The 15,118-nt window shown below is 35.2% G+C and overlaps 1 protein-coding gene across 1 annotated transcript in view; it reads left to right on the top strand.

Annotated features, from left to right (window-relative positions):
- The window catches only part of Smp_176270 (putative syntaxin), a gene marked incomplete at both ends in the record, with an annotated part of 36,042 nt that extends 26,632 nt beyond the window's left edge, over positions 1 to 9,410 (top strand). The window contains one exon of the mRNA XM_018798397.1: positions 9,369 to 9,410. Within this exon, the coding sequence (XP_018653343.1) occupies positions 9,369 to 9,410 (42 nt within the window). The remainder of the gene's footprint in view (positions 1 to 9,368) is intronic.
- Between the last annotated feature and the right edge of the window lie 5,708 nt (positions 9,411 to 15,118).

The raw sequence follows: 15,118 nt of genomic DNA, 5'->3' as shown, positions 1-15,118 counted from the left end.
AATTCTAAACTTTAATTGATTTTAAAAAAAACTTAAAACGTTTCCTTTTTATAACAAATTCAGATAGTGTGTAAAGATTTTGTTATGACTTTATAGAAAGTCGTCACCAATTCGTCATGATTTTATGTCCGGCTTTCCATCACCTGAATTATCCACCAAAAGGAATACGACTTGTCTAATCTTAAGATTGTGTCAAATCAATGATGTTCGACCTGTATTAGCAGTCTAGCATCCTTATTGGTTCCTTGTCCACTTAGCCCTTCCAATTGAGTCCAGAACGCCAATTACAGCTTCTGTTATGATAATCATTTATTTCAAGCATACTCGGTTTATATACCAGACAGAAAGATAGAAAGCAAAATTTGTATAAGGTCAAGCCTGTAGCTACTCTGGGGGCTACTGCCGGTCCCAAGCCCGGGTAAAGGAGGAGGGTTGGACATGGGGTTAGCGACCTCATCCCGTATAAAACCAACTCGCTAAAAAACGCTAACCAGAAAAATATATTCAAACCATTTAAACTCTGCCCTAGGAGTTGAAGGAATAAATATGACGTCTCATGATGAATGCCGAGTTCCTTCGGAAGTAATAAGGCCGACGCATCTTATAACAATCAGAGCAACAATTTCCATAGGTACATGGAACGTCTGTCTGTGAACGTGGGATACAATAATCAATAAACTAAATATAATTTGGGGACAGTAATTCATATAATAATAATCCATAAGTCTAAATGAAGTTTATAATAAGATGAATATAGATATAGACAAACCAATTACTCAATAATTAAACCATAATAAAATATATAGAATAATAGTCCATTAACAGGTCGTGGGAGTTACCTGTACTCGTGTCTTCACCAGGATATAACAGATTTGTTGGATTCATTATAAGAACTTTCGTCTAAATTTCATTAAATAGTTTCACAGTATTTGGGTGACCAGTTGACCAGAGACAATATATAATGAATGAAATTTCTTTTTACACCACTTACGTATAAATACAATCTATTACCTCAAAACAGCTTTTCCTTTCACGCGACAAGTCTCTTTATACACTAAAACAAATACCAACTTTAAACATTGTTAACGTTGATTGGATGACCTATTAAGTATACAATGAACCAGATAACAATGTACCTATTTGTATTCTATAATTCTGATGTTTCATTATATTGTCAGGTGAAACATTGGATTTACTTCAAGTTCATTCACTGGGAGTTTACAAATACATTCTTCTAGTTGAGACCATGATTCAATTGAAGCTAGATCACTATGGAAAACATTGAGGCACTGGACGGCCGTTTTGTCCTATTGTGGGTCTGTTTTGAGATAGTAACTCACCGAAGACGATGCTGGATGGTTGCTCAATTTCGTGGATTGGTTGAGGTTAGACATTAGCACCGTTGGATGCCGTCCGGCTCAGTGGTCTAGAGGTTAAGCGCTCACACGCGAGACTGACAAGTCCTGGGTTCGAATCTTGCGAAGCGGGATAGTGGATGCGCAATGCTTAGGAGTCCTAAAATGGGACGAGACGGCCGTTCAGTGCTTCCAGGTTTTTGATGGTAGTCTAGCTTCAATTGACTAATGAATTCAACTATAAGATTGCTAAAATCTCCACTTAACCCCCTTCTGAAAATACTTTGTTCCTCTTTATTTGTCGGATTCGACCAAATGGGAAAGTGTTTAAGATAATGAAGAATATTTGTAGCTGATAATGAAGATGTTAGAGTTGTTATATCTCTTTGAACTCAAATTATAGATCAACAGAATAATCATTTGTCCAGTTGTGACGGAGACATTTAAATAGTTCACATCCTTTAACTGCGTATACTGATAACGTTGTCTAGAATAAAAATGAAAGATTCATGACTAAGTCATTCGGCAAAGAGAGCATAAAATATCCATAACTAAAAGCTTTTAAAACTGAAAAATGCTAAAAAAGGGATTTGAAACTTTTGAACTCGTCGTGAAAGTCTCAGGTCTCCTATTCGATCATCTGAGAAAATGTTAGCGAAAGATGGTCATTTTAGGGTGAAATAAGTTTTCCGTGCTTCATAGCCTTCAATAATTCTCTTTAAGGTGGTACTCCACTCTAAAAACGTTCTTAGAATTATCCCCACTTATTCGATTTTCCAAAGTTTCTCGGGTTCCATGTAATGAACTAGGTTTAGCTTATAATTTTGCAAGTTGAAAATATTACAGATTGATCATCGCAATAAATCTTCAGTCAATTGAAGTTGTAAATGTTTGTCATTTGATTTAAATCTACGAATTTCATGATCATGCGCTCTCACGAAGATGTCAAAAATACTAGAATTGATCTCCAGAATAGTTGTGGCTTCTCATTGTTGAACATTCACATAATAGAGATATAACGATGTTCATTAACTTCCAGTTTCCAGTAGTACACCAACTAATATGATAAAAATTTAGTATACTGACATCATTGAATCAACCAATCAGAATTGGGAAAATTTTATGTTATAACATGTGGGTGCGTACGTGTCCTGTTAATATATGAACGTACTGATTTCCGCCAATGAGAGAAGAGCGAATTATCGATCGGATTAATGATACACAAAAGCCGTATGAACAGTCTTAAGTACTTATCAGTTCCGCTTTTTGCCTCCTAGCCCAGCCAGTTGAGTCCAGAACACTAATGGCAGCCTCTGCAATATGAATCATTAATTCAAACATACTGGGTTTATATACCAATCAAACTGACCACATTGTACCATAAAATAGAAAATAACATTTTGTACAAGATTCAGCCAAATGTGGCTGTGAATGTGGGGAACAGTAATAAATAGACTGGAAATAACTCAAGAATGGTAAATCGTATAATAATAGTTGATAGATCAAAATAAAGCTAATGATAAGAGTAACACGAATACGATTAGGTTAGTTACTTAACAATTATACAATAGGAAATATACATATCACATTGGTCCATAACTAGTTCTCAAAGTTACCATTCACAATTCTCTCCGGGATCCAACAATTTATATGCATTTTCTACAAAATTTAAAGTGTGGCGATAGATAACATGTATGTTACTATGAACGAAGTAAAAGTTTGCAATTTATGGTTGACAAAGTGCTAAGATCAACAAAATGTTGAATACTTTACTGAATTTTTTTGATCGCCTTGAGAATGAAGACTTATGAACGAATATCAGAGACTGACTAGGTATACATCAATATAAGATAACATGGAATTTATCATTGTGAACATGTCTTCCTTTCAACTATGTCGATTTCTACATGTACGGGGGTGTGTGCCAATGATGTCGACAGATATAAGTATTATGTATGGTCAATCGAAAGTGAAATATCTGGTGGAAGCAGATCAAATAGAAGAGAATGAAAGAAGAAAATGGTTGGTGTGGAAACGAAAAAACAATGAAGTCTGAGACGATTGATTGAGATTTTGCAAATTAAGTATTTACTGTATAGTTCTCAGATTTTACTAAGATGTTCTGTAATTTTGTGTTGAAATACATTCGATTGTCCCCACTTGTGTTCTCGTTTACTACAGTACCATAAAATTTACAAACGTTTTTCTTTTTAATAGTTGAGATCATGAATCAATTGGAACTAGACCACTAAGGAAAATCTAGAAGCGCTGGATGGCCGTTTCATCCTATTGTGAGACTCCTCAGCAGTGCTCACCCACGATCCCACCTCGCGAGATTCGAACCGAAGACCTATCAGTTTCGCGCTCGAGTGCTTCTTTTTGATCAAATATGTCAATCTCTCTAAAGATAATGAAGATAATAATAATAATACGCATCCACGATCCTGCACTCGCGAGATCCGAACCCAGGACCTACTAGTCTCGTGCCAGAGCACTAAGACCTGTTCCCTATTTCTCCTTTACATTTATTTTTAAAGTAGTATGTTACTACTTATAAGTAGCTATACTATAGGACGACAATACCTTTAACCAATAATATTTCTTCATTTTGACAAACTTGATGTTACAATTTTTTGAGTGATCGATAGCTCAGGTGATCTATCAGTGTGAATAGAATGACGGTACTGATATTATGACGATCCCTTTTCCTTGTTTAGACGAATGGCACGTTAATTTACCTTAGACGAATATTTACATTAGATTCCCTTCCACTATCTACTCTACAGGACTGCAACACAAATCAGATCAACAACAGGTAATTAGCCTGACTGGAATGTAAATATATTTTCACACTGTCATAAATGGTAGGATACTTGTTATAACGCTAGGGTTTCTTGTTATAACAGTCCTTTCACTTTCTACACGTATATGAGACGTTAATTTACCTTAGACGAATATCTAAACTAGATTCCCAACCAGTGTCTATTCTACAGGATTTCAACACAACTCAGTTCAAGAACACGAGATTAGCATGACTAGAACGTCAATATATTTCCACACCAAAATCCGACACAAGGAACAGTCAATCAATAACAGTCAATACATAATAAGGATAGGGGAATATATACAACACATATAACACCTGTCACCAATATTACTGTTGATATCTATACCACTCTCGAATTTTTCTCTACCATTTTTACGTCGCTCAGTTAATATGGTATATTAACGTGAAGTATTTCTCAGATCAGACAGATTCTATACTGTATTCAAGAGACTGACTGATATGAACAACTCATTTATTTGTTGTTCACAAAACCATGCAATTGTGAGAAATTATCTTACCAAATAGAAAGACAAATCAGATATGGATAATAATGATACTATTGATTAAAAACTGTACACATCGACTCGAAATACAGACTGCTTCTATTGAGTTATTCCAGACTCAGCTAAAGTTGGTTACTCATGCATGCTTATGGGATACAAAACACTGAACCTGTTCATTATTTCAATGGAAATCATCGGTGTCACTCTTCTTGTTCTGTCCCTCATCTAACAGCACCAGTTAAAGAATCTAACAAAAGGAGGACAAGTAGTTCGTTATTGTGTGATACTTGAGAATTATGGAAACTGACAGTAATAATCGGCAGAATTCAAGAGTCCACATCAGTATGTCTCAAACAATACTCTATGCTCACCGACACTCTCTTCCAATCGTTTACGAAGTTCAAACAAACTTCAAATATGATATTTTTGTAGAAATAGATTGGATACTGGTCAATTTGTATTTTTGCAGAATGATAGCCCGTATATTTTTCTAAAAAGGTATTTATATCATATATAAGAACTTTCGTCTTAATAAGAGCGAATAGTTTCACAGTATGTTGGTCCATCAACAATTGAAGAGATCAGCATGGCCATCAGATAAATCAAGAGTGGCAAAGTAGCGGGACCAGACAACATCCCGACAGAGGTACTGAAAGCAAATGTAGCAGCAACTGCAAACGTTTCACAGTATTTGGGCGCCGAGTTGATGTAAGACATTAAATAGGTAGAATATATTTTGATAATGCAATGAGAAGACGAAGTTTATCGGAATCCTGTGATATATGTTTGAGCAATACATTTCGAACAATCTGATCACACCTAGTATACTTGTTAAGACATTTTTATATGAAAATTAAAAGGAAAACTAGATAGGTTAAGGTAAACCGTAACAAAGAAAGAAAATAAATAAAGTACACAAAAACAATGTGGTAAGCATGATAAGCAAAGATGGATAGTGGCTAGTAGTGGAATCCAGTTTGACGCGCGTTCCGTCCAATTTCGGACTCGTCAGTTGGATGTACCTACCACATCTCAGAGTTGATGTTCACTCTGTGACTCGAACCCAGTACCTTTCGCTTCAAGCGCCATCACATTATCCACTCAGCTACTGAGTACTGATAGCCACTTGCTTGTGCGATGTGGTGAAGTTTGAATTCACTTGGTATTGTTTGATTGAATCCTCCCCATTGATGTGTTTGGACAGCAATTGATCAGTCTCTTATAGGCATCTTTGGCTTTTCCAGCTTGTGAATTTAGGCAATATCGAGGCAATACGCACAGTATGCACATATGCCAATTAGAGACTGACCAGTTGCTGTCCAAACACATCAATGGGAGGATTCAATCAAACAATACCAAGTGAATTCAAACTTCAACACATCGCACAAGCAAGTGGCTATCAGTACTCAGTAGCTGAGTGGATAATGCGATGGCGCTTGAAGCGTAAGGTACTAGGTTCAAGTCCCAGAGTGAACATCAACTCTGAGATGTGGCAGGTACATCCAACTGACGAGTCCGAAATTGGACGGAACGCGCGTCAAACTGGATTCCACTACTAGCCACTATCCATCTTTGCTTATAATAATTAATTTTGGTCCTTTAATCTTACATAACACATTTCAATCTCTAATGATGCAATGACTTTTTATTAAATTTGCACGTATCACATAGTATATAGCACATTACATATTAGCGTTCTTTTGGAAGCAGGAGCGATTTAAAACAACAACACAACAGAACGCGATGTACTACTGGCAAAACTGATAAATTTTTTAAATTGAAAGACGCGGTTCGAATACAAAAAAGGGAAACTTCTTACAAAATAGTTGTATTCATTGTTTTTCAGGTTCAGCTTACGATAGGGCTTGTTCCTCTTCTTCCAGTACATTTACTCTTTGCTACCCTGCAATAAGAAAAAACAAACTTGCATTCGTAACGTTACATGTAATACTGTTACAAGTAATCTATACCCAAAAATGTTAAACAAACATGTATACACCCTTCTTTTTATTAAGCGAAGCTTATTTTTAGTCTCTCTCATCAATAAATAGTGTAAATAAACTTTAATTGATTTTAAAAAAAACTTAAAACGTTTCCTTTTTATAACAAATTCAGATAGTGTGTAAAGATTTTGTTATGACTTTATAGAAAGTCGTCACCAATTCGTCATGATTTTATGTCCGGCTTTCCATCACCTGAATTATCCACCAAAAGGAATACGACTTGTCTAATCTTAAGATTGTGTCAAATCAATGATGTTCGACCTGTATTAGCAGTCTAGCATCCTTATTGGTTCCTTGTCCACTTAGCCCTTCCAATTGAGTCCAGAACGCCAATTACAGCTTCTGTTATGATAATCATTTATTTCAAGCATACTCGGTTTATATACCAGACAGAAAGATAGAAAGCAAAATTTGTATAAGGTCAAGCCTGTAGCTACTCTGGGGGCTACTGCCGGTCCCAAGCCCGGGTAAAGGAGGAGGGTTGGACATGGGGTTAGCGACCTCATCCCGTATAAAACCAACTCGCTAAAAAACGCTAACCAGAAAAATATATTCAAACCATTTAAACTCTGCCCTAGGAGTTGAAGGAATAAATATGACGTCTCATGATGAATGCCGAGTTCCTTCGGAAGTAATAAGGCCGACGCATCTTATAACAATCAGAGCAACAATTTCCATAGGTACATGGAACGTCTGTCTGTGAACGTGGGATACAATAATCAATAAACTAAATATAATTTGGGGACAGTAATTCATATAATAATAATCCATAAGTCTAAATGAAGTTTATAATAAGATGAATATAGATATAGACAAACCAATTACTCAATAATTAAACCATAATAAAATATATAGAATAATAGTCCATTAACAGGTCGTGGGAGTTACCTGTACTCGTGTCTTCACCAGGATATAACAGATTTGTTGGATTCATTATAAGAACTTTCGTCTAAATTTCATTAAATAGTTTCACAGTATTTGGGTGACCAGTTGACCAGAGACAATATATAATGAATGAAATTTCTTTTTACACCACTTACGTATAAATACAATCTATTACCTCAAAACAGCTTTTCCTTTCACGCGACAAGTCTCTTTATACACTAAAACAAATACCAACTTTAAACATTGTTAACGTTGATTGGATGACCTATTAAGTATACAATGAACCAGATAACAATGTACCTATTTGTATTCTATAATTCTGATGTTTCATTATATTGTCAGGTGAAACATTGGATTTACTTCAAGTTCATTCACTGGGAGTTTACAAATACATTCTTCTAGTTGAGACCATGATTCAATTGAAGCTAGATCACTATGGAAAATCTGGAAGCACTGGACAGCTGTTTTGTCTTATTGTGGGACTCTTCAGCAGTGCGCATCCACCATCCAACACTCGTGAGATCCGAACCCAGGACCTACTAGTCTCGCGCCAGAATACTTAACCTCTAGATCACTGGACCGGGCCGGCATCCAACGCTGTTAATGTCTAACTTCATCCAATCCACGATAAGAAATGTCAAATACATAACTGTAATGTTGAATTACTCAAATTAGCTTTCATTAAAATAAATCTGTGTGCAATATTAACAAAGGGTTGGTTTGAGATAAAGTTCAAATTCCTTGTTATGTAGTATGTGCGAAGCAGTACTAGTTGACTATCAGACTGTTCTGATTAGCCTATAAGACTGATCATGTGTACTGATTATAAATAATATAAAGCTATTGAAGGCCTATGCTCAAGTTTCTTAAGGTCAATCGAGGAATCAGTAACATTCATCAAAGTTATTATTTAAAAAATTAACGAAACTTGATGAAACTATGACTTGTTCCCTATTTCTCCTTTACATTTATTTTTAAAGTAGTATGTTACTACTTATAAGTAGCTATACTATAGGACGACAATACCTTTAACCAATAATATTTCTTCATTTTGACAAACTTGATGTTACAATTTTTTGAGTGATCGATAGCTCAGGTGATCTATCAGTGTGAATAGAATGACGGTACTGATATTATGACGATCCCTTTTCCTTGTTTAGACGAATGGCACGTTAATTTACCTTAGACGAATATTTACATTAGATTCCCTTCCACTATCTACTCTACAGGACTGCAACACAAATCAGATCAACAACAGGTAATTAGCCTGACTGGAATGTAAATATATTTTCACACTGTTATAAATGGTAGGATACTTGTTATTACGCTAGGGTTTCTTGTTATAACAGTCCTTTCACTTTCTACACGTATATGAGACGTTAATTTACCTTAGACGAATATCTAAACTAGATTCCCAACCAGTGTCTATTCTACAGGATTTCAACACAACTCAGTTCAAGAACACGAGATTAGCATGACTAGAACGTCAATATATTTCCACACCAAAATCCGACACAAGGAACAGTCAATCAATAACAGTCAATACATAATAAGGATAGGGGAATATATACAACACATATAACACCTGTCACCAATATTACTGTTGATATCTATACCACTCTCGAATTTTTCTCTACCATTTTTACGTCGCTCAGTTAATATGGTATATTAACGTGAAGTATTTCTCAGATCAGACAGATTCTATACTGTATTCAAGAGACTGACTGATATGAACAACTCATTTATTTGTTGTTCACAAAACCATGCAATTGTGAGAAATTATCTTACCAAATAGAAAGACAAATCAGATATGGATAATAATGATACTATTGATTAAAAACTGTACACATCGACTCGAAATACAGACTGCTTCTATTGAGTTATTCCAGACTCAGCTAAAGTTGGTTACTCATGCATGATCAATTAGTAATGAACTCTGTAAGAAGTAAATAGCAGCTGAAATAGTTACATGTCAACATCTCTGACTGTGGGACATGGAAACACAGATTGAAATAGCACATTAATCAATAACTATCATAGTTGAGCGTATATACATTTTGCTGAAATGTACAAATCAGTAAGGAAACGGTGTATAGGACTAGCCCACAAATGTTCAAATAGTTGGTTTCACTCATTACAAACATACTTCGACTATACAAATCAGAATGTGTAAGCTTGCGGTTAGTTGCAATATGCAAACAAGATGCATTCCTATGTTATGTATATTGCTTAAACTATGGTTGTACCAAATAAAAAGGCTTAGAGAAACCAGATATTATAAGAATTGTAGTTTCATATTTCTGAGCAAAATAAGCATTAAAAATGTTTGAGAAATTATAATTCTGTTGTAATCGCAATTCACATGTTTTGAGCAATGTCAGTGAAAGATAAACCTGAAGGTCAATGGAGAAGAGGAAGACCAAAGAACACATTACGTCGAGAAATGGAGACAGATATGAGAAGAATGAACGAAAATTGGATAGAACTAGAAAGGAAGGCCCAGGACAGAGTGAATTGGAAAATGCTGGTAGGCGGCTTATGCTCCATAGGGAGAAACAGGCATAAGTAAGTAAGTAAGTGAAAGATAGAAGCACAATGTTTGGTGAAATACGTCATCATGGATCAAATTGGTCATTTCTAAACTCAAAATTGCATCAAGATTGCACCAAATAGCATCAATAGATATCACAAATTTAGATAAGGGTGAAAGTTCTATCACAGTCATGGCAGTAATACTGTAGTGTCGGTTGATTTGTTAAGCCCACTCACCTTATTCCAGCTTCTGGATAAGTCAATTCACCTATCCATCATGAGTCATGTTTTCACCTTGTCAATTATTCACTTATTAACCCCGACTATTTTTTATATGAACCAAGGTGTATGTACACTTTTTATCTTATTCACCACATGTCTGTAAATTATTCTTGTCTGACTATAAATATTGATTAACGCTTGATTAAAGTGAGTTGGCTTACCCACCATCTCCAATGTGCGTTATTTTTGCTTGCTCGCTGATATTTGCTCATGTGCTTATGCCTTTATGGCCTGCGTCATTTGGCAATAAACTGTAGCTGCCGCTTCTCTTTGCCTTTTGATTTTACGCACTGTTAAGATTGGTATTATAACGGTTATCGAGGTGAACGATTAGCGAAGCACGGTGCAACAATCCTACGTACTCGGTAGTCACATCAACTTAATAATAAAAGAGAAGTCAAGAACGACAACTCTGGAAAATACAATTTCTGGTTTCGATTAATCAAGGGACAAACGAAACTGTTTTAGCATCGTTCTGATGGGTAATTTATTAAGCAAAATATGTGATGAAGATCTTCCATAGAAGTAAATTCAAAGTTGAAAATCATGTCATTCTTCAACAAGATCACACAGATTCCTTATAATCAATGACTTATTTCTCAGTGAAAATCTAGTTGTAAAAAGGATATCAGAACACATTGGTTTCATACTGGTCGATGATAATTACATCACTCTCGTTGTCAAAGTTGATACTCATCATATTCACATATCATGCCTCACCATTTTTACTACAATCACATTTCATGTCATTGAATGTTGTCTTGGAGTATCAGCCTCAAAGCATCAACTCTGACCGGATAACTACGACTATCGAAACGTTTACCAAAACACATAAGACCGTTTTGTCATGATCCTGATGAAACTTAAAAACTTCATTTATTTACAGATATAAGTAGCCACCTATGAACAGTGAATATAAACAGTGAGGAAGAAGGTGAATAGTCAATGATCATAATCAATGATGTACGAACAATTTAAGAGTGAACATGAGTTAATATGACGGCATAAGGATCTTTATGGCGAACCGAAACAAAACAACGGGAAAACTATCTTCGATTATTTCGGGTTTATCCAAACACGCAGTTATTGTCTACTTCGTGTGAACATGATTTATCACTATTTATCTTGTAGTGACCGGCCAGTCTCGATAAGAACACGATTGGAATAACAGAAACAATTATTATTATTGTAACCAATTGTACCAGAGATTGTTTTACTGTATTTGTTTAACTTCTTGTTTCACTCTCCGTCTTGTTTGGTTCGAACTTGCTCACGCACTGCCCATTTCTCCTGTACCCGTTGGCACGTCTCGGTATTATTTCGATACCACGAGATCGCCAATAAATATACTTGATCTGGATTAATAAAGCCTTTTGATTTACGAGCTATCAAAGGAACCAAGTCGTTTTTGGGCGCGTAATCGAATTTTAGTGGTGATCATAGTCCGTCCTCGACTCGACATCCACTACAAACTGGTGAGCCGTATTTGGAATACTCACTAAAATCTTAACCAACTTGATCCAATTTTCTATGAAACTATCGTCTCAAACAAGTCGTTTCCAAGTTCTACACAACGAATTCACACTGGTTAGATATCCACCACATCGAGGAAGCTCTGTAGAGCCGTTTCGATCAACGATCATCCCAAATCAACACGAAACAACTGTCCTCAACTTCATTGTTTTCAGTGATTGTCTAATATGAGTTACTCAAATATATGAAACTCAAAATTCAACAATCTGTACATCAATCACCAACACTACTTCCCTGTCGCTTACATACTGTTGCCTAACACACTAACCATTCATCATGTCAATTCGAAAAATACACCGGTAAATAATGATCATTCACATTGATCTGTTTCATCCTAATTCATCCCACAAACAGTAAAACAACAAGTGATTACCCACAATATACATTCTATATGAAATATCAACTAATTGACATCATCACAATATCATTCACGAAGTAATTCTACTAACACAACACACAAATTACATCAATCACAGTTATTGATAATACATGAATGGACTGTCAGTTGAGCCAATCGATTCAGGTACACCATACGGTTGATCTGTACTCTGATAGTTCATATACATTGGATAATCCGTGTATTGTTCATAGTATGATGGTCCTGAAATTTGGGCTTGATTGTAATCCATATATCCGTAAGATTCACGTCCTCTACTCATCTTGCACTGGATGTAGTCTTGCAAAAGAGACTGTACAGATGAGATGACATTCTGTAGTTGATAGTCATTTATGCCTTCATTGTTGTACATAGTCGGCATGTTTACAGGTATTTCGTTAGACATGAACATTCTTTTGATTACTGCATTCTCAACTACATCACAGTAAACGGCCACAATGAACAATACACCAAACGATATGAAGATCTGTTTTGTCATCACACCAAACGATCTGAAAGTGAGATCGGGAAGAACGAATTCATGTTTATTCAAACAGTGATAACAACAAATGATTACAAGTTGAGTGTCATGCATCACCACATGTTCTCACTCACTCTCACTTACATGATATGCTGAGACTATTGTTCAACAAGCCATACAATTATGTATTTGTGCTTATCCATCGAAATAATTTAAATTCAAAAAGGTGAACAGACAATTAAGCAAATCATGGTGCAACAGGTTGAGTATTTATCAACTTATCCAACACTATACATTGAACATATAAGAAAATATGATGTTGGTGAGTTTGTTTAGTGGAAATTGATGATGAAATCGGTCGGCTTCAACTATTCATGATTATTAGAATCTCTGCGTTTCAAGTAGGAAAACTTCACGTCATCCTTAATTGTTGTAAGTAGGTGTGACTTACAGTGACTTTGCACAAATCCATAAAGTAAAAATCATCGACAACCATTATTCATAACAAGGATCTAATCTCTCACTTGCTTCAATTTCCATCATTTCAGACGACATTTTCAACTCATTACAAACAATATTCTCCTTTCTATCTTGATGTTCTACAAGGATTATGGAGTTCTACATTCTACATTTCAAAAGTTGAGTAATTCGATCGGCATATCATTAACTACTCTAAATAAAACGTGGTCACTATCCATAACGGATACATAGTTGGGATACAAAACACTGAACCTGTTCATTATTTCAATGGAAATCATCGGTGTCACTCTTCTTGTTCTGTCCCTCATCTAACAGCACCAGTTAAAGAATCTAACAAAAGGAGGACAAGTAGTTCGTTATTGTGTGATACTTGAGAATTATGGAAACTGACAGTAATAATCGGCAGAATTCAAGAGTCCACATCAGTATGTTTCAAACAATACTCTATGCTCATCGACATTCTCTTCCAATCGTTTACGAAGTTCAAACAAACTTCAAATATGATATTTTTGTTGAAGTCGGAGTTCCATTATGTTGACTGGATTAAAGTAATTTATCAAAATACTTCGTGATAAAATAAAGACAATTACAGTTTAACTAAACTAAACATCTGTAAGCAAAGATGGATAGTGGCTAGTAGTGGAATCCAGTTTGACGCGCGTTTCGTCCTATTTGGGACTCGTCAGCTGGATGTACCTACCACATCTCAGAGTTGATGTTCACTCTGTGACTCGAACCCGGTACTTTTCGCTTCAAACACCATCACGTTATGCACATATGCCAATTACAGACTGACCAGTTGCAGTCCTAAACTAAACATCTACCTTCAAACACTGTAGTGATAAGATTACCTCATCTAACTTACCTAAATTCACAATTATTATTTGAACAATGTACTGATAAGTTTACACATTTCAAATTTACTCATATTTATATGTAAATATCCCTAACAACGAATACCATTCTGATTGTTTACCTAATAAACAATCAACTTCTTGAAATATTACACCAGCATCATTTCATCAAAAGATTAATGACAATCCTGAATCAACTAACAAATAGATTGGATACTGGTCAATTTGTATTTTTGCAGAATGATAGCCCGTATATTTTTCTAAAAAGGTATTTATATCATATATAAGAACTTTCGTCTTAATAAGAGCGAATAGTTTCACAGTATGTTGGTCCATCAACAATTGAAGAGATCAGCATGGCCATCAGATAAATCAAGAGTGGCAAAGTAGCGGGACCAGACAACATCCCGACAGAGGTACTGAAAGCAAATGTAGCAGCAACTGCAAACGTTTCACAGTATTTGGGCGCCGAGTTGATGTAAGACATTAAATAGGTAGAATATATTTTGATAATGCAATGAGAAGACGAAGTTTATCGGAATCCTGTGATATATATTTGAGCAATACATTTCGAACAATCTGATCACACCTAGTATACTTGTTAAGACATTTTTATATGAAAATTAAAAGGAAAATTAGATAGGTTAAGGTAAACCGTAACAAATAAAGAAAATAAATAAAGTACACAAAAACAATGTGGTAGCTGTGAAAGTCCAAAAAGCTTCATTAAAATACAAAATAAAATAAATTTGATTTGAATGGATTTTTGCTTTTTATCCAAGACATGTTCATTTACATCAATAATCCGAAAAAAATGTACATCATTTAACACGGAAATGTATTGGAACCGTAAGAAGTAGATCCTGTTCGTATTTATCAATTGAAGTTTATACCACTTGAAAAACTCTATCTACCAGTCTTATATAGAAGAAAAGCTGAACTCGTCTTAATTAGATAGTGTCAAAAGGAAAATATCCTGGAGGACAAGTAATATCAATATCTATAAA

The sequence above is a fragment of the Schistosoma mansoni genome, chromosome 6 (genome assembly GCF_000237925.1).
Source record: "Schistosoma mansoni strain Puerto Rico chromosome 6, complete genome".
Taxonomy (NCBI): Eukaryota; Metazoa; Platyhelminthes; class Trematoda; order Strigeidida; family Schistosomatidae; genus Schistosoma; species Schistosoma mansoni.
Note: the sequence above shows the minus strand (reverse complement) of the source record. Positions and strands in the feature narration are given on the sequence as shown.